Source organism: Myotis myotis, unplaced genomic scaffold (assembly GCF_014108235.1).
Source record: "Myotis myotis isolate mMyoMyo1 unplaced genomic scaffold, mMyoMyo1.p scaffold_m19_p_9, whole genome shotgun sequence".
NCBI lineage: Eukaryota > Metazoa > Chordata > Mammalia > Chiroptera > Vespertilionidae > Myotis > Myotis myotis.
The window spans coordinates 7,839,354-7,858,926 of record NW_023416401.1 but is presented as its reverse complement, the minus strand read 5'-3'; the positions used below and the strand labels follow the sequence as shown (position 1 = coordinate 7,858,926).

General features: G+C 38.4%; 1 protein-coding gene across 1 annotated transcript in view; it reads left to right on the top strand.

The window, feature by feature from the left end:
- The window catches only part of DCC (DCC netrin 1 receptor), a 588,022-nt gene that overhangs the window by 426,197 nt on the left and 142,252 nt on the right, over window positions 1-19,573 (top strand). Inside the window, exons 13-14 of the mRNA XM_036322656.1 lie at window positions 8,123-8,264; window positions 17,288-17,398. Of these exons, the coding sequence (XP_036178549.1) occupies window positions 8,123-8,264; window positions 17,288-17,398 (253 nt within the window). The remainder of the gene's footprint in view (window positions 1-8,122; window positions 8,265-17,287; window positions 17,399-19,573) is intronic.

The window sequence follows — 19,573 nt, the reverse complement described above, 5'->3', positions numbered from 1 at the left end:
AATTTGACATAGGAAGTTTTGAAGCTTGCTGTCAATACAACAACATAGCATACATATCAAATTGCATATATATCAACATATGTGTAACTCCATCTATTGAAAAAATCCACATTATTAACTGGTACACCTGGTATTTGACCTTCATTTACTGGTTCAAGTCCCCTGTGCAGCTAAAATGAAGGGGGTTATGTTATGTTATGTTATTTGCTTCCCTTTTTATACTTGGAATTGCCAATGTTGAGCTCTCAGAATTTCAACAAATGTGTTCTTGAATAGCAGCTCTCTTTCAATGTTCCTTTTATATACAGAAGAAAACCACAGTCAGTACACAGAGAAATTTCCCAGCATCAATTTAAATTTAGCCCCATTTAAGTTAGCTAACAAATAAAAAAAATGGAATATATAAGAAACAGAGCATATTCCAGAAGACATTTCTAACTGTGTGTAATTTTTTCTAATGACATATGCCTCTTGTATGGACCTGAAGATGATAGATCTATGGAGGTGAATGAGTATGACATTCAAAGCCAGTGCCAGGAAAATCGTGCCCCAAATCCAGGAGTAAGTAAGGTAATTAGGGATGTTCCTTTAGGAAGACTGGTCACAGTCTATAGAGGATCAGAGTGATAGATAGTTGTGCTTGGTGAGAGGTGCCATAAAGGGCTCCCAGTGTTGACTCAGAAGGCCAGTAGTTTTGGGCAGTTCAGAGTGTTAGGTTCAGGAAGGCAATTAAGTATTGTGAGAGTAGTCAGCCAGCCCGAGACTGATAAGACTCTAGCTTCTGAGGGAATCTGGCCTGCATGTCTTAGATGTCTTTAATGGACAGGCAGATTAGCATGGCAAAAGCAGAGAACCCAGCTACTAAAACGGGGCCCCAAATCACAGTAGAGCTGCAGTATGTGATTTGAAGTCGAGCAACTTGAGAAATTGTCCCAGTGTGGCTTAACTTATTACATAACCAGAGCAGGATTTTTCCAGAGTAGGTCAAGTTGGACTCAAGTTCTGGAAAGGAATCCCACTGCACTAACTCTCAGGAGACCACCAGGGCAGAGACAAAGGGAAGCCTATTTTTAAACTAAACAAACCTATTGATTAAGAAATGTTTGTATTATCTCAAAAACATTAAATGAGATTACAACAGGTCAGTTTCATTTTTTTTAATAAAATAAAGCAGTTCCTTGTCTGAATTTAAGACCGGTTTGTAAAATTTTATTTAAAATAAAATGTTACTCAATCTATACTAATAAAGGGTAATATGTTAATTAAACCAGATAAACTGGATGTCTTCCTGACATCCTTCTGGACAAAGCCACGGTGACAGGGCCAAAGCAGAGGCAGCTAGGGGTGATCAGGCTGGCAGGGGAGAGTGGTTAGGGGCAATCAGGCAAGTAGGCAGAGGTGGTTAGGAGCGATCAGGCAGGCAGGCAGTTGAGCGGTTTAGAGCCAGCAGTCCCGAGTTGCGAGAGGGATGTCCGACTCCCAGCAGTCAGACATCCCCCAAGTGGTCCCAGATTGGAGAGGGTGCAGGCTGGGCTGAGGGAACCCCTCTGTGCACGGATTTTGTCCACCAGGCCTCTAGTTTATATATAACCATAATTTTATTATTACACAAATGTTTTACTCAAAATTTACATATTACTAGCAGACTTCAGTCTGGAAGCCAGTCAGAAAATTTGCTAGCATAGCTTTATGTCATTTTGAGTAACAGTTCTACAGGAACTCAAGAATGCCCATTTCAGAATGCTCCCCAAATTTCTAACTTCACTGATCATAAGAGATTGTATATTTATGATAGTGAGGCAAAAATATGTCAAGTCTGCAAGAATAGTATAAAACTGCAGGAAAAATATAGAGAGACCTTTATAATATCTTACTGACATTTTATCAAATCCATTCCTGGTTAGTATTTTACAGTACATGGATTTATAAAAAGGCAAGACAGTTTTTGGAAATGGTTCACACAGTTTATAAACATAATAGAGTTTAAATTACTGTTTCAGTAGTAAATTAATTTCTATTCCAAGATGAAATTTAATTTGATTTCAGATGATTAATAGAAATATTTACCAAGTACTTAAATAAATGTCAAAGGTTAAATATTAATTGTTGCTACTATATAATTTTGAAATTAAGATATTATTTATTTTAAATTATAAAATTAAAAAATGCCCTTCCCCAGTAACTAGAATATTATCAATATGGATTGCCTTGTTTCCACATCCTCTGTGAATTGCCATTTATTGATGCCAGCAGCAGGTCCAGTGAACTTTTTTTTAAAATGGATTATTTTGAGACAGTCTGGTCCCAGTAAATGCATTTTCATATATTGAGCTGCTTATGCCTGAAACCTTAAGAGTCATTCTTAATGATTGTTCCTCCTTACACTTGACATTTGATAAATCACCAAGTCCTGTCAAGTCTACCTCCAAAAATATATTTGATCTCTTCACTTTTTTGCATTTTTCTCATCTCCACCCCATCCTAGGGCTTCTTTTTTTTTTTCTTTTTTAATCCTTGCCTGTAGATGTGTTACTGTTTTTTGGGAAGGGCGAGGGCCAAGAGAGCGAGCAAGAGAGAAACATGTAATTGGTCGTTTCTGTACAAGCCATTACCGGGGATTGAACCCAAAACCCAGGTATGTGCCCTGACCAGGAATGGAATCTGCAGCTTTTCAGTGTAATGAACAACACTCCAACCAACTGAGCCACCTGGCTCTTTTATTTTTTTATCACCCATGCCTGAACTTTCTATTGGATACAATTAGAAATGTGAATAGTGCTCTGTAGAATAAATTGGTCAATACATAATTATGGGAGGAAGGGTGTTTTAAACGTGTTGTCGAGTAGCATCTCTCTTTCAATGTTCCTTTTATATACAGAAGAAAACCACAGTCAGTACACAAATAATTATGTCCACATTCTGAGAGTTGTTACTGTCAATGGCCTTGCCTGCTTCTTTCTACCCTTGTTCACTTTTGCCTTTTTTTACTCACCCCCTCCCCATCTCTTTATCCCTTGGTCTCTCACATTCACCCTCTTTCATTTCCCTTCCTTTTTTTCTTCCTGAAGTCTTTACAATTCATTGCATAAATATTATGCATCAACACTCTGATGGTATTTCCAAGTGTGCTCCCATTGTCTTCTTTAATCCACACAACAATCCTTTGATGTAGAGCTGTTATCCCATATGATAAAAGGCTAATATGCAAATTGACCAAATGGCAGAGCAACTGGCACAACTGAACAACCAAACAACTGGTTGCTATGATATGCGCTGAGCATCAGGGGGCATGTGCAGAACATGGTGGGCATTGGCTGCGGCGGGATGGTGGAGCAGGTGAGGAGGGGCACCAGACCAAGGCTGGAGCCACCGCTCGCATCCACTGCCAGCGCCAGCCCTGCTTGCACCTGCTGCCGGTGCCTGGCGCCAATCCTGGTGACTTGGTGCCATCAGTGGGTGTGAGCGGCAGCTAACTGCCCTGATCTTCCCTGAGGGCTTCTCCATCTTACCCTGCTCCTGAGGGATGATTGGAGCAGCAGCCACCACTTGCACCTGTTGCTGGTGTTGGCCCAATCGCTCTGCGCCATCAGTGGGTGCAAGTGGGGTCGGTGCTGTCAGTGTGTGGGAGTGATGGGGGTGGAAGCAGGACTGCCTGCAGACAGAGGACCGGGGGCCGTGGTGGGAGGGGCCAGGCAATGGCACAGAGGATGGGCTGAGACCCGCCTCTGTGCCTACAACAGCCTCGCAGCCGACAGTTCCTTTCAAGGTGCATGAATTCATGCACTGGGCCCCTAGTCTATATAATAAAAGCCTAACTGACCAGTACAGCAAAATGACCGGTCGCTATGATGTGTACTGACCACCAGGGGCAGATGCTCAATGCAGGAGTTGCCCCCTGGTGGTCAGTGCACTCTCACAGGGGGAGCAACGCTCAGCCAGAACCCAGGCTCATGGCTGGCGAGCACAGCAGCGGTAGTGGGAGTCTCTCCCGCCTCTGCAGCAGCCCTAAGGAGCAGTGAGCTAAGCAGTAAGGATCAGGGAGCAGGTGGGCAATAAGGAACAAGGGGTCTTGGACTGCAAGAGGGATGTCCAACTGCTGGCTTAGTCCCCAACCCCATGAGGAGCGGGCCTAAGTTGGCAGGCAGACATCCCCCAAGGGGTCCCAGACTGCGAGAGGGTGCAGGCCAGGCTGAGGGAAGCCCCTTCCCCTCTCCCCCCAGTGCACAAGTTTCATCTACTGGGCCTCTAGTTAGCTCATATTGCAGATGAGAACTTTGGGGCTTAGAGAGCTTAAGTGGTTCATTACTGATAAGGAGAATAGCTGCTATGGGTGAGACACTGGAGACAGGCGGATCAATTAGTTATGTATGGCAATATTTTGAGCAATGATTAAGGCCTGAACCAGGGCACTGGCAGAGGGAAGGTAAATAAAGACAGCTGGGGTTTATAATAGTAAAAAAAAAAGTTCTTCAAAGTGCTGATGGGCACTCTTTAATAAAAGTAGGGCCTTGTTGAAAGCATGTTTCATTCTTCAAGCAACTTTACTTGAGATTCAAGAAGTCATTGGAAGTACAGAACAGAAAGAAGGAGAAGAGTGGAAAACTGATTTTCAATTTAGTTTCAAGATCCTTCAGTTCCTGCCATATTTCAGCCACAGCATCCTTCTTTGCTATAAGGAATTTCTTTCGAATGATGCCCTCCAATTCCCTCTGGGGGAATGCTCTCCAGATAAAACGACTTAAAAATTTTTTAAAGGCTCTTTACAAAGAAACTGAACATGTTTTGAGAGGAGTTTGTCTTCCCCTGTAGTTCCCTCTAGAGCAGCGGTTCTCAAACTATGGGTCGCAACCCCTTTGGCCGTCGAACCACCCTTTCACAGGGGTCGCCTAAGACCATCCTGCATATCAGGTATTTACATTACGAATCATAACAGTTGCAACATTACAGTTATGAAGTAGCAACGAAAATAGTTTTATGGTTGGGTTACAACATGAGGAACTGTATTTAAAGGGCCAGAAGGTTGAGAACCACTGCTCTAGAGGGAGTAAGGCAAAATGTCAGTGTGCGATGGGATATGTGGAATTAAAAAGAGAAGGTTGTGAAATGTAGTTCCTGAAAAAAAAATGGGGCGTTGGGTTTATCAGTTGTTGTTTTTTTCTGTTTTCTTACTACTCATATGCACCTAGAGTGAAGGAATAAATTAATGTGGTCCATGAAAAGGATAATACTATAACCAAATAACCAAGAGGTCCAGGCTGCCTGTCACCACTTGAGCCAATTAAGCGAAGACAGGGCTGAATCCTATATGAGCGTTTATCCCAATAATGCTAGCAGGATGGGAAAGCAGGAAGTCAGCCACAAAAATCTGCTCTGCCCCTTCCCATAGCCAGCTGCTTATATTGGGTAGATAGACAAAGATTATGTGGGAAAGTAAGAGTTACAGGCATGGGAAAGTAGGCATAGTATAATGGTTACAGGTAACCAGCAATGCAGGCTGGGGCTGGGGGTTGCAGAGGGTGGGTGCCTCCAGGGACTAGATTGTTTCAGTCATGTGGTTGTGACTCTTTCCATAATGATGGGCAGCTCTTGGAAAAGGAGGATGGGCTGCATTCTGATGTTAGCTCCCATGTCCCAGGGCATATAACTCTCAGCCAGGTTAGAATTTGCTTTCTATAATCAGAACAGAACGATCACAGTTAATAGAGCATGGTTAATATTTCTTAACCAGAGGCCTGGTGCACGAATATTCATGTGCTGGGGGGAAGAGGGTGTCTCTCGGCCCAGCCTGCACCTTTTCACAGTCCAGGACCCCTCAGGAAATATCCATCTGGGGAGCGGGCCTAAGCTGGCAGTCAGACATCCCTCTGGCAGCCTGGGAGCCCTCAGGAGATGTCCAGCCTAAGCCATCAGTAGGACATCTTTAGTGCTGCCAAGGAGGTAGGTGGGAGAGGCTCCTGCCACTGTCGCTGCGCTCGCAGCCATCAGCCTGGCTTGTGGCTGAGCAGAGCTCCCCCTGTGGAAGCACACTGACCACCAGGGGGCAGCTCCTGTGGAGCATCTGCCCCCTGGTGGTCAGTGTGCATCATAGCAACCAGTCATTCCCAGTTGTTCCATCTTTAGGGTCAATTTGCATATTATCCTTTTAATATATAGGATAATAGCTAGTCACCAATATTCTCTTTCTGCCCCTAACAACACTGTGTCATCAAATTGGATGGAACTATCTCAAACAGGAATAAAGACCAATGACACATTTCCTTTTAAATCAATAAACCTGACTGCTCTCCACAATGCTATTTGTAAGCGAATTCATTTTTTATACTAACCAAAGAGGGGATGGAGGAATTTGGAGAAACTCAGTTTTACATTTTTTTCTGTTTTTCCAAATCTGAAAAAAAAAATGAAAATAATCCTTGATTCACTGTAACAGTGAAAAGGATTAATTTCTCCCTCTCAAGTAATGAAAGGACCAAAAGTCAAGTCACAGCTACTAGAATTGATATTTCAAAAGTCAAAGGTCATGTGTTAAGTACTTTTAATAAAAATCATTACCAGACTGGCCCATGAAGACTAGGTCATGTTACAAGAATGTCCCCATAGCAGTGACAGCTGTAGGTGGCTTGGTGAGAGAAGGGCAATGAGTGTAAGCTACTGAGCACTAGCAGAAGAGATCTCATACAGAAAAGAAATGCATTAGACCATTCAATAGGAAAGAATAGCTGAACACTTTCATTTAACTTCCCCAAGCAACATTCCTTGGGTCATCTAGCTATATCATGTGCAGAAGAATTTGCACAGAAAGAATTTGAGCATCAAAGGTTTTGCAGTCTACTGGTGTTTGCTTGAAATCAGTAAGAAAGCATAAAAGATGTTAATAAATTTAGCTTCTACCCACATATGAGGATGAATAGTATCATTACTTCCAAAGATAAATAATAAACACTGAGAGACTTTACCCTTTGGTATGTAGAGCGTATAACTGATCCTATTAATTAGTTGCTGTAGGCATTGATATTGAGGTATCAGCTATGTGTGCATAATTTATACAATCACTGGAAATCCCCAAATGTGATAAAGAAAAATTATTTATGTGAAAAACTATTTCTCATGTGATCATTAGTATAATTAAGATCTTCAAGCTTATCAAGTGATTTACAAGTACTTGGTAGACATACTAAGCATAATTAGTCTCCCTTTTTCAATATATGCGTTGAAATTAAGGACATTTATGAGAAAAAGAGAGGTAACTCAGCAACACCATAGCAAAGCATTAACTAGTAATCATAAAGTTTTACCTCTGGATCTAAGGTTTAATCTCTTCACATGTATTTTCATTTCCTATTTGAAATTCATTTTGACTTTTCGAAAAAATAAGCTTGTAATCTTTGGAAAATGATGCTTATTGATTTTCCAAGGGCTACTTATGGGAAGGCCTATTGAATAGCTTAAAATCTAATATCAATTCAGTTTTATTTCTTTCAAGAATATTTTATAGGAGAATTTAGATGATTAGAATTGGCAAGTAGACACCCTATGATTATTTATTTTAGTATGAATGGATAAACATATGTTAGAATCAACAGTTGGGTAATCTTCCAATGACGGTACAAGGTGACTCTGGCCCCATTCATTTCACTCTGTACCTCAATTTCATTTTTTGTAAAATTGTTAAATAATGATAATATCTGCTATTACTACCTTGGAGCACTGAAAAATAAAAATAGAAGGTATACTTCTTCATCAAATCTGGTTTTCTTAAACACATGAGAGCAAAGAACATGTCCACACACAAGAATGTGGCGGGGGTAATAAGGGATGGACGATTCTGTATATATTTATAGCTATGAGTTCTTTGGGAGCCACAGACAATATATCATTATTTTTTATTCATTAGTTTATCTCCCAAAGAACGTAGTCAATCAAATGAAGTGCATTTTTGTCAAAATTAAACAAATAGGAATACTGCCAAATTGTACGAATGCACTGAATCTGGTTCTAAGGGGCAACCCCCAGCACTCCTTGCCTCTCAGCTTTATACTTACTGGTAGGTTCGGGTCATTTCCTTGACCCTGTTCTGTCGTCCATCCTGTCTCTGTTTGAATTTGCATCTGTTATTTTTCAGAGTATCAAAGTGAGCTGGCTGCCTCCTCCATCCGGAACACAAAATGGATTTATTACCGGCTATAAAATTCGACACAGGAAGACGACCCGCAGGGGCGAGATGGAAACATTGGAGCCAAACAACCTCTGGTACCTGTTCACAGGTCAGTGTTCACACGACGTAGTCTTACAAGTTTTTGATGAATTAAATGCTTTGGGAATAGAATACATTCTCACTTCAAGGGAACATTTTTTTTCCTGGCAGGTGACATTTGTTGGTCTGAACAAGAATAACCTCTATATTTTGAACTTGGTATTTTCTATAATGCTTTCCCTATATATTTTATTTCTGGATCATCATCTTAATAAGTGTATCATATATTTTTTTAAATCTATTTTAGTTTCTCAGCATTGCTGATTTAACATAGCACCTAAATATAGCAACTTCTAAACTTTTAGCTAATAACTAAATGGTTCCAAATTTAAGCCACTTTGGTCTCACTTCCCCAATCTCCTGGGTGGTAATGGTGTTGGAAAATGGAAAGAAGGGTTAGCTTGGGGAATAAACAGATAGATTGTTCTACATTTCATAGATATCAAGGTAAATTCACTTTTATTGCAGTATTGGTAGAACTCTTCATAGGTCAAACTTCTCTATGAAAACTGGACCCAGTTTTCAGGTAGTAGAGGATTATTTTTAATAAAATTAATAATTATATGTTTACTTTAGCTATTGTCATACAATGCCAGTCTAGTTTCTTTCCTAGAACACAGAGGCTGAGGCAGGCTTTCAAAACTAAGGCCTTTGGAGGGGGGGGGGGGGGCAAGCCCAGGAAAACAAGAGTGAGGGGACAAGGGAAGGGAGCCAGGGCAGAAGGGAAATCAGATCATGGAGGCATGTCATTGAGCTGGCCACACGTTTAGGACAAATACAGAGCTTGCTTGGCCTCATATGGTGTCTCTTGAGAGACTGTGAGTCTTACAGTCAATGGCTGGATGGGAAGTGTGAGCAGTTTCTCTCTTTCTGATCATTAGTCAAAATCCACTGACAGATTGGATTTTGGACCTACACACAGCTCCCTGGGATGCCAGAGCTCCAGGGCGTGTGCAAACATGGAATTCTCCTTGTCAGTCAGCACTTATGTGAGGGTAGATGGGTCTGGTGTAGCAGCAATACTCAGGCCCTGATAACACTGAGAGCATAAATTTTGCCTACTAGCTTGAGAAGCAAAGCAAATCACGGTGGCTCATGGCAAGGATTGGTGAGTGAAGTTGAGCCAATCTGAGATGGGACAGAAACTGTGCCTAGGACAAAATATACACTAAAACCCATAACTTACAGCTAATGCAGAAGTAAACTGTTACTGCAGAGGAGAAGAAAGAAAGTAACCCTTTATTTATTCCCTTTTCTGTGGTAAGTAATTGGTAAATTTCCCCTTGCAATCATAGTACAGGTGCACATCCCACATGAGCATGCATACACACACACACACACACACACACACACACACACACACACACGCGCGCGCGCGCGCGCGCATTTTAAGATCGTATTCAGCCTACAGTCTTAAAATTGATAGAAATCTGTTTTTCCCCCTCAGGTTGTTTGGCTTTTATGCCTATAACATTTTAGCATAATAATGAGAGCGCTTCCAAGGTAGATTGCCAAAAAGTGTATTATTTGTTTTATATCTGGACAAAATCTCTCAGGGAGGTATTGTTAACTCTAAGTGGAAGTCATGGTACTCTACTGTACATTTAAAAAGCTTAGGAAAAGCCAAGGTCCTCTGCCTTTTTCTCTGATGAAATGACCAGAAGTAGGTAAAAATACTTGAAGTTGAAGTGAGGTAGATGTGTTCTTTATTATGTTTAATAGAACATGTAGTATCCTTTGGAAGAAATCACAAAATTGTAAATTCTTACTGAAAATTTTTAGTATAATTCCTAAGATTTATGTTTGTCCAGAAGAAATACTCTAAGGATAATTTAATGGAAGCCTTATATTTTAATAGATATGGGCACTTAAAGCCCTGAAACTTTTCTTAATCAATGCCTTTTTTTCCTCAAATGAGAGATTAAATACAAAAAATAAACTTCTTTTTATAAAATAATTAATTTAATTATGAGCATTCCAATAGAAAAACTAAGGGTTGGATATTCAATTTACAGAACTATAAATGCCGAATAAGCATGATGAAATGTTCAATCTTATTGGTAGAGAAATATAAATTACAACAAAAACGAGTTAGCATTTTCCTTTGATTAAAGTTATAAAGGTAAAAATGAATGATGATACCCTTTTCTGGAAAGCATATAAGAGAAATACGAGCTTTCATATACTGCTTGTGGGACATAAAATTTCTAGAATATTTCTGGAAGCAATGTGCATATGTTATATACAGATGTATATACGTATGTACGTGTGTGTGTGTGTGTGTGTTTAAGAATACATTTTAGGTTTCCAACTTCTAGCAGTTTGTTCCAATTCAACAATCATATTTTTGGCAAAGTTTTTTACTCTAAGAATGATTAACTATTTGCACTGTTACTTTAATAACAAATCATAAAAAAGATCCTAAACATCCAATTATAGACAGCTAACTAGAAATTTTGGACATAATCATATCATGGAGTATTGTACATCTATTGAAAATGAAGTAATATAAAAATACTAAATTATATATTAAATATTTAAAACATATCACTAACTTAGTTTTCAATCAGTATTAATATAAGCCCATATTTATAAACCAAAAAAATGAAATCATTGGAAAATATTTAGAATAATAGATATCAAATATTAATAGTGATTGCTTCTAACTTTTATAACAATAAAATATGTATTTTTAATTGCATATGTAAAGTGTAAAACAAAAGGTCAAGACTCTAGTGTCATATTGCAACTTTTGGTTACAAAAATTGAAGATTTCCTCCCACTATAGCCAAGTGTACTCCCACTAGACAGCTAAGAAGTGAGTTGGCCCAGAAAATAAGTGTGGAACAGTAGCCACATGGCCAAAAGAACTTGCTGCTGTGACGTTTTTAGTATTTGTGCAGTGTTTTTTGCAAATGGAAAGTGTCACATTAAACTCAGTAACATCAAATCAAGATTCAGACTCCCTAGATAGACAAACAGAAAGGATTTTCTTTCTACAGAAGGTGTAATCATTTCTTTCACTTGTTATTCTTCCTTTATTTTTTCTTTATTGATTAAGGTATTACATATGTGCCCTTATCCCCCATGCCCCCCCTCACTCATGCCCTCACCCCCCTGGTGCCTGTGTCCATTGGTTAGGCTTATATGCATGCATACAAGTCCTTTGGTTGATCTCTCCCCCTTACCCCCACCCACCCCTACCTTCCCTCTGAGGTTTGACGGTCTGATCTATGCTTCTCTGTCTCTGGATCTGTTTTTGTTCATCAGTTTATGTTGTTCATTATATTCCACAAATGAGTGAGATCATGTGATATTTATCTTTCTCTGACTGGCTTATTTCGCTTAGCATAATGCTCTCCAGTTCCATCCAGGCTGTTGCAAATGGTAAGAATTCCTTCTTTTTTTACCACAGCGTAGTATTCCATCGTGTAGATGTACCACTGTTTTTTAATCCACTCATCTGCTGATGGGCACTTAGGGCTTAAACATAAGACGGGAAACCATAAAAATATTAGAGGAATCCACAGGCAGCAAAATCTCAGACATATGCCGAAGCTATATCTTCACCAATACAGTTCCTAGGGCAATGGAAACTAAAGAGAAAATAAACAAATGGGACTACATCAAAATAAAAAGCTTCTGTACAGCAAAAGAAACAATCAACAAAACAACAAGAAAGCCCACTGCATGGGAGAACATATTTGCCAATGTTATCACCAATAAGAGTTTAATCTCCAACATTTACAGGGAATTCATACAACTTAACAAAAGAAAGATAGACCCAATAAAAAAATGGGAAACGGAACTAAATAGATACTTTTTGAAAGAGGACATAAGAAAGGCCAAGAGTTATAAAAACAAGCTCACAGTCACTAATTATCAAGAGATGCAAATCAAAACAATGATGCAATACCACCTCACACCTGTCAGAATGGCTGTCATCAACAAAGCAACAAATGACAAGTGCTGGCGAGGATGTGGAGAAAAAGGAACCCTCGTGTACCGCTGGTGGGAATGCAGACTGGTGCAGCCACTGTGGAGAACAGTATGGAGTTTCCTCAAAAAACTAAAAATGGATCTCCCATTTGACCCAGTGATCCCACTTGTAGAAATATATCCCAAGAAACCAGAAACATCAATCAAAAAGGATATATGCACCCCTATGTTCATAGCAGCACAATTTACCATAGCTAATCATTTTTTAAAAATGATTATACAGAGAACAGCAAGCATAAGCCTTTTCACTACCAAAGACCCTATATTAGTCCCAAGGCTGACATAATAAATTACCACAAACGTCGTAGCTTAAAACAGATTTTTTTTCCTTTCGGTTCAGGAAGTGAGAAGTTAAAAATCAATGCATCAGCAGGATTGGTTCCTTTTGCAGGTGATGAGAGAGCATTCATCCCACGTTTCTCTCCTAACCTCCAGGGGTTGCTGGCAATCCTTGACATTCTTTGGCTTATAGGTGCATTGCTCAAAGATTTGCCTCCATTTCTGCAGACCTTCCTCTGTGTGTCTCCATGGCCTCTCCTCTTCTCATAAGGACACCCGTCATGGTCTATATCCCACCATAAATCCACGATGATTTCATCTTGAAATATTTTAAATCTGTTTGTATTGATTTTTAGAGAGAGGGGAAGGAAGAGGGAGAGAGATACATTTACCAGTTGCCTCCTGTATACCCCCGACTGGGATCAAACCTGCTACCTGGGTCTGTGCCCTGACCGGGAATTGAACCAGTGACCTTTAGATGTCTGGGATGACACTCAACCAACTGAGCCCGCCAGCCAGGGCTTTTTAATTTTTAAGAGAGAAAGGGAGAGGGGCAGAGAGACTCACCTTGAAATCTTGAACTTATTATCTCTGCAGGGGTCCTATTTTCAAGGAAGGTCACATTCTCATGTTCAGGGGGACACTATTCAACTCACCAGAGACACCTCCTATCATTTTTCTCTCAAGGACAATTATTGTGAATTGCATCCTCTCATAAACGTTGTTTATTCAAAAATAAATAATTTAGTCCCACATGTTTTATTCATCTAAAATATGTGTGACAATCAGCGCTTCACATCAACATGACATAACCCATCACCACTCTGGTTTAATATCATTCCAGCTTACGGCAAAGAAGTAGCTCAACTTGTTACTGGACTAGCTCACAAATGCTTGCTTTCATTTGCATAGCTTTGTAGGAATCTCGACTCCAAATTTGAAGCCTTCATTCATACTGTTCTTTCTTCCTTTCGATACTTATAAAATGCAAACATCACCTGAGCAGTTATATTTAAAACTGTAACTGATGTTTATTGCAAAAAAGCCGCACAAGTGCCAGTTTTAATTTGAAGCAAAGAAATAAAAAAAGAGCCAGAAAATAGCCCTGTGCCCTGAAAACATTAAAAACAAGTTTTACAAACCATTTGCCTTCTCTTCCTCTGCTATGTGGATTGGCTTCCCTTGTGCCTGCTGCATTTCTAGATGTTGTGGAAATATCTGCAATGCTGCAAAGCGTGGAGAAGTCAGCACGGAACTTACACTGGTAGATTGTCTGTGGTTTTCACTTGTCCCCAGGATATAGTTAATAACTTACGCACTTTCTAGTAAGCAGAGTAATTGATTTTTCTATGGTGATCTACAACACTTTAAAATGTACAGGATTTGACCCCATATTTTCAATACCTGTAAGACACGTGGATCTATTGATTTGGCCGTTAGAAAATTGGAAATGCCAGATGTTTCATTTGATGATATAAATAAATATTCAGGTATAGGCACGCAAACACTTTTTTGTACAAACCTCTGTGTGTTATACAAGTGTGTGTTGTTATTGTGTGTTTTTCTAGAAGAATGAGACATCTGCAATAACAAAGTAATTCCGAGTTATAACAAGGATTTTAAACCACAATGATGAGTTTATTGTGGAAAGCCCTGTCAACTATATTTTAAAATGCTGTTTTTAATTTTTGAGAGCTCTTCAGAAAAGCTTGTTTGGGATTGAGTTCAGGAGTTTTCTTGTGTTTCATGGCTGAGATAGAATAAACAATGATAAACACACATTGATACTTCAAGGACTGAAAAACTAAAACAATAGCATAGACATTTTATAACAAGGTTAACATTAGGAAAACAAAGGGGTATCATATTGTTTGAATAATATACCGTCTCTTGCCATAAGCTGTAAGAAATGAGAAATAGAACAAAAGAATTACAAAGCTTGAAGGGGCTTAGTATTGTTGGAGATAGAAATAGGCAGAAGGCAATCAGCTTTCGACAGTGAAATTTTGTTACAGCTAAGAAAAGAATTGCTACCTACACCATACATTTTTTTTAGAATTAAATTATAGTTAGAAGCAGCTGAGTAACACATGTGCACGTGCGCGCGCGCAGACACACACACACACACACACACACACACACACACACACACAGATTGGAGCCTGAACTAACCAAAGCAGGAACTATACCATTTATCTCACCCATTCTCCTTGTTTTACAGAAAAGGTAGCAGAGGCCCACAGCCTGACATTGCTAACATTTGTTTACTAGTTAAACTGATGAGCCCAACTAAATGACAGGTGTCCTGACTCCTGGTTACATGCAGCCTGTGCTATACAATGTTGTTGTCTTTAGCTCCCTAGATGACTGGCTGTTATATGAAACTGTAGAGGATTATTAATATTAAAATATTTCAAACATTTACGCACTAATACCAACATTAACTTTGAAAGCAAAAACTATGCTGAAAACAGTAGAGAGGTTCCTCAAAATATTAAAAATAGAACTGCCGATTAAAAATTGAACTGCCCTAACCGGTTTGGCTCAGTGGATAGAGCGTCGGCCTGCAAACTGAAAGGTCCTGGGTTTGATTCCAGTCAAGAGCATGTACCTTGGTTGCGGGCACATCCCCGATGGGGGGTGTGCAGGAGGCAGCTGATTGATGTTTCTCTCTCATCGATGTTTCTAACTCTCTATCCCTCTCCCTTCCTCTCTTTAAGAAATCAATAAAAAGTATTTTAAAAAAATAAAAAATAAAAAAAAATAAAACTCGAACTGCCGATGACCCAGCAATCCCACATCTGGGAATACATCAAAGGAATTGAAATCCGTATCTGGAAAGGATACTGCACGTCCAGGCTCACTGCAGCATTATTCACAATAGCCGAGATAAAGAAATAACCCAAATGTCCACTGACAAAGGAGTCTTTTAGTGTGGTATCTACATACAATGGAATAGTCTTCAGCCTTTAAAAACAAGGAAATCCTGCCATTTGCAACAACATGGAAAACATGCTAAGTGAAATCAGTCAGTCACAGAAGGACAAATACTACATGATTCTACTTACATGAGGTATATAAAGTGTCAAACTCATAGAAGCAGAGTATAGAATGCCAGGGACAAGGGAGAGACATGAGAAGTATATGAGAAGTTGTTCAGTGGGTATAAAGTGACAATTATGCAAGTTGTGTAAGTTGTAGAGGTCTGTGTTACACCATAGTGCCTACAGTCAACAATACTGTATTGTGCACTTAAAGCTCATTAAGAAGGTTTCAGATATTAACAAATAGCAGATAACCAAAGGACAAAACATGGTGAGCAGTGAGCCACCATGAGGCATGACAAAGATCTTATGTTCAAAAGTATGTGTTTGCCACCTTCCTGATGATGCTGGGTATTATCATTATATTTTATCATTATAGTTTCTTCGTGTGTTAGTGAATCTTTCAATAGTTGTTTTACGTGTGTGCCCTTCATGTGTCAGGCTGGGTTCTGTAGATATACAGTTAAAATACCAATAATAACAAAAACCACAGTACCAACACCATTTTTGGGCCATGTCTTCATGGAGCTTCAGTCTATTTTATAAAATCAGAAGTCCTTAACAGGACATTTTGTGTTATAGATACCTTTGTGTGGGCGAGTTAATCAAGTTGTCTTCTCTAATGGTACTATTTATTGATGGCAATTGTCTCTTGACATTAAGAAGTCCATCCTATCCATCACTTAAAACACTATCTCCTCTGAGTAGTAAGTTATACTTCCCCTTAATACCAACATGTGTTCATTCTCCTATGCAAAAATCTGCAAATGCATAATGTTCTACATTACATAAGCCTCATTTCCTTAGTAGTGTACTTTCTTTATGAATTTACCTTGGCACCAAATGTGTGTGCCATGTGTGATTAATGAAAAAAAGCAAAGAGGGATTATATCTTTATCTTTACCATGGTTGTTCAACACCTTGAGATTTAAGGACTTGTCAATTTCAACTGAGTCCTCAACATCTCAAAAAAGTCACGTGTTCCTTTGACAGGTGTCATCTGTTTTACAGTAATTTGTTGTGTTAATGAGCTACTAGCGATTCAGCTAAAAGGAAAATTATTTACATACAAAATTAACACATATCACACTAATGATCCACGGGCTCTCTCATCTACCTGTACTCTAAAATTAGCCTGCAGTATACAATATTATTTGTACTAATTATCATAGAGATAGACTTGTGTCATGCTCTATTGTGGAAGCAATGCAAAACAAAGTATGCCTTGTGACAGTTTTGGGAGACGAAAACCCTAATATTTTTTGCTGAAGTGCAGTAGCTTTGGATTCTTTTTGCTTTGCCCAAATAAAACATAATCACTGACCTTGGATGGATGATGAGGACATAAATTTTTAGATTGATGGTTTTTGATTTATAGGCAGGCCTCTTCCGGACTGTGAGGAAAAATGATCCTTGCTATCTCTGATTATTTCTTCATTGTTCATATTTTATATTCTGCATCTACCCTGAGGCTATTTTCAGGAATACATTTTTATAAACTGGACCAAAATAAATAAGAATATATGAAAAATAATTTGAGTTCTTGCTATAATATGTCTGATCTTTTGGCCAAAATAACAATAATTACCTCAACCATCACAAACAACATAAAGCATGTCTACAGTTGTTAAAATTTAACTTAAAGTTTTGAAACTCAGCTAGAAATAGTTACTCAGTATTTTTTTTTTCTTTGTGAAAAACTCTTTGCTAGGACTGGAGAAAGGAAGTCAGTACAGTTTTCAAGTGTCAGCCATGACAGTCAATGGCACGGGACCAGCTTCCAACTGGCACACAGCGGAGACCCCAGAGAATGATCTAGATGGTAAGACCTTTCCTCAATCATTATCACTCTGACTTCTATCTTCCTTGCTACTTCAGCTTCAAAGGCTCTCTTTAAAAAAGTTAATGAACTCCATCATGGGGGATATTTTATTTTTTCTATATCTTTAGATACAAAACCAAAAAACCTTACTGAGTACAGTCTTCAACAATGCCATGTAAATATAAATTAATCATGCGTTAATTATAGTCCTCATAATATGAAATATAATTAATTTGCATAGTTTTTTTGCTGTTTTATGATGCTTATGCAAAACAGCAATTTATATTTTTTATTTGTTTATGTTATGGTTCTTAATATTTGACACTTAATTCTTATATAAAGGACAATCTACTTTACTTTCTTGATTTGATAGTTATTGTGATTCATATAAAAATCACAACTAAGTATCAGCAAATTTTTCAAAATTGCAAGATGAGAAATGTTTTATGAAATAAAAATATCATATAGCTAAATAAGAAAATAAAAATCAAGAGAAAGAAATGAAAACAACAGAAAAAAACATCTAAATAATAAAACAGGAATATACTATAGAGATTACAACTTACAAGTGAAAGAGGTAGAAATTCATGCAAATGAGTGGTACTTGAAAAAAGAAATTGTGATCTGTTAACTTAAAGCTAGATGATCAAAACTGGGACCATGAAAAAATGGTAATGAATGAATACATGTGGCTCTGGCCTACTGGCTCAGTTGGTTGGAACATCATCCCTTACACCAAAAAGTTGAGGGTTCAATTCCCAGTGGGGCACATATGGATGTTTCCCTCTCACATTCATGTTTCTCTCTCTTAATTCCTCTCTCTCTAAAATCAATAAAAACATATCATCAGACAAGGATTAAAATAAGAAATACATATGTATTGAAAATATGATGACATAAGACAACTGTCTAAGTAACTGACAGTTAAATTACTATGAGGCCTATTAGTTCTATATTCCTTCCCTTTTCTGTCCTCTTTCTCTCTTCCTCCTTCCCTTCTCATTTTTATTCTTGTTCTGGTTCTTCTTCCATCACCCTTTCTCAAGTCTGTCATACCTTCCTCTTTCGCAAACTCTTCCTTCTCATTGTTCTCCTCTTTGACCTTTCCTTTTTTCTCTTTCTAAATAATCTACCCTCATTTGTGATTTTAATATAGTCACTGAATAGATTATACAAAGTAATTATGACAGCTCTAAAATAATAAACAAATGCTGTTTCCACAATAATAGTAACCACTGACACAGGACAGCACATTCATTCAAAGAATATTGAAAGAAAATGTACTAAGCTGTAGGCACTGAGGATATAATAATTAATAAGGAAGACATGATCTTTTGCTTGTGGATCTTAGAGTATAACAAAGAAAGACAAACATTCGCGGTGAAGTAATAGGAAATTGACATTTTTTAGTTCAAACCCAGTTGAATATTGGCCCTGTCCATCATATTAACATAGGATGGATAGAGAGGTAGATTGATAAGCAAATAGACAAACATAATCAAGATTTGCATTTAAACTGCGACTTGAAGAATGAACAGGAATTAGCTGCGTCAAAGCATGCATTAGAAATTGAGGGAGGAAGAAGAGAGGGCAAGGTAAATGCAGGTATGAAGTTAAGACAGACAGTGGAACTGTTGAGGGCCTGGGGGAAAAAAGCCATCGAGACTAAAACACAGAGATGACATATGATGAGGTTTGTGAGATAAGTTCTAAATCTGACAAGAGTAAATTAAGGAGCTTGAACTCTGTCCTAGGAATGTCATTAAAGCAATAATATGCTTTCTCCTAAGCAAGTCATTAATGGGCTTTTTAAAATAGTGACTTAATTATATGTGCATTTTGATGAGATCACTCTGGCAGAAACAAACAAAGACAATGTATTAGAAGTAGGCAAACTTGGGCCAATCTAGTTGGGACAACCCTAGAGGTGATATTATACTTTATGGGAAAATAACTTGAATCCTAGAATATGTTATTTAAGCTATACAAATGCCTTATTTTTCTGTTTTACTTGGGAAATAGCTTTTACAGTTTATAGACTTATTCTTTAACTTGTCGTAGGCAATATAAATTGAGAAGTTGTGGAGGTACACAGTGGTAATTCACAAAGCTCAATACCCTTCCCTAGTAGGTTAGCGAACTTTAATTTATGTATTTACTTATTCAACATGGATT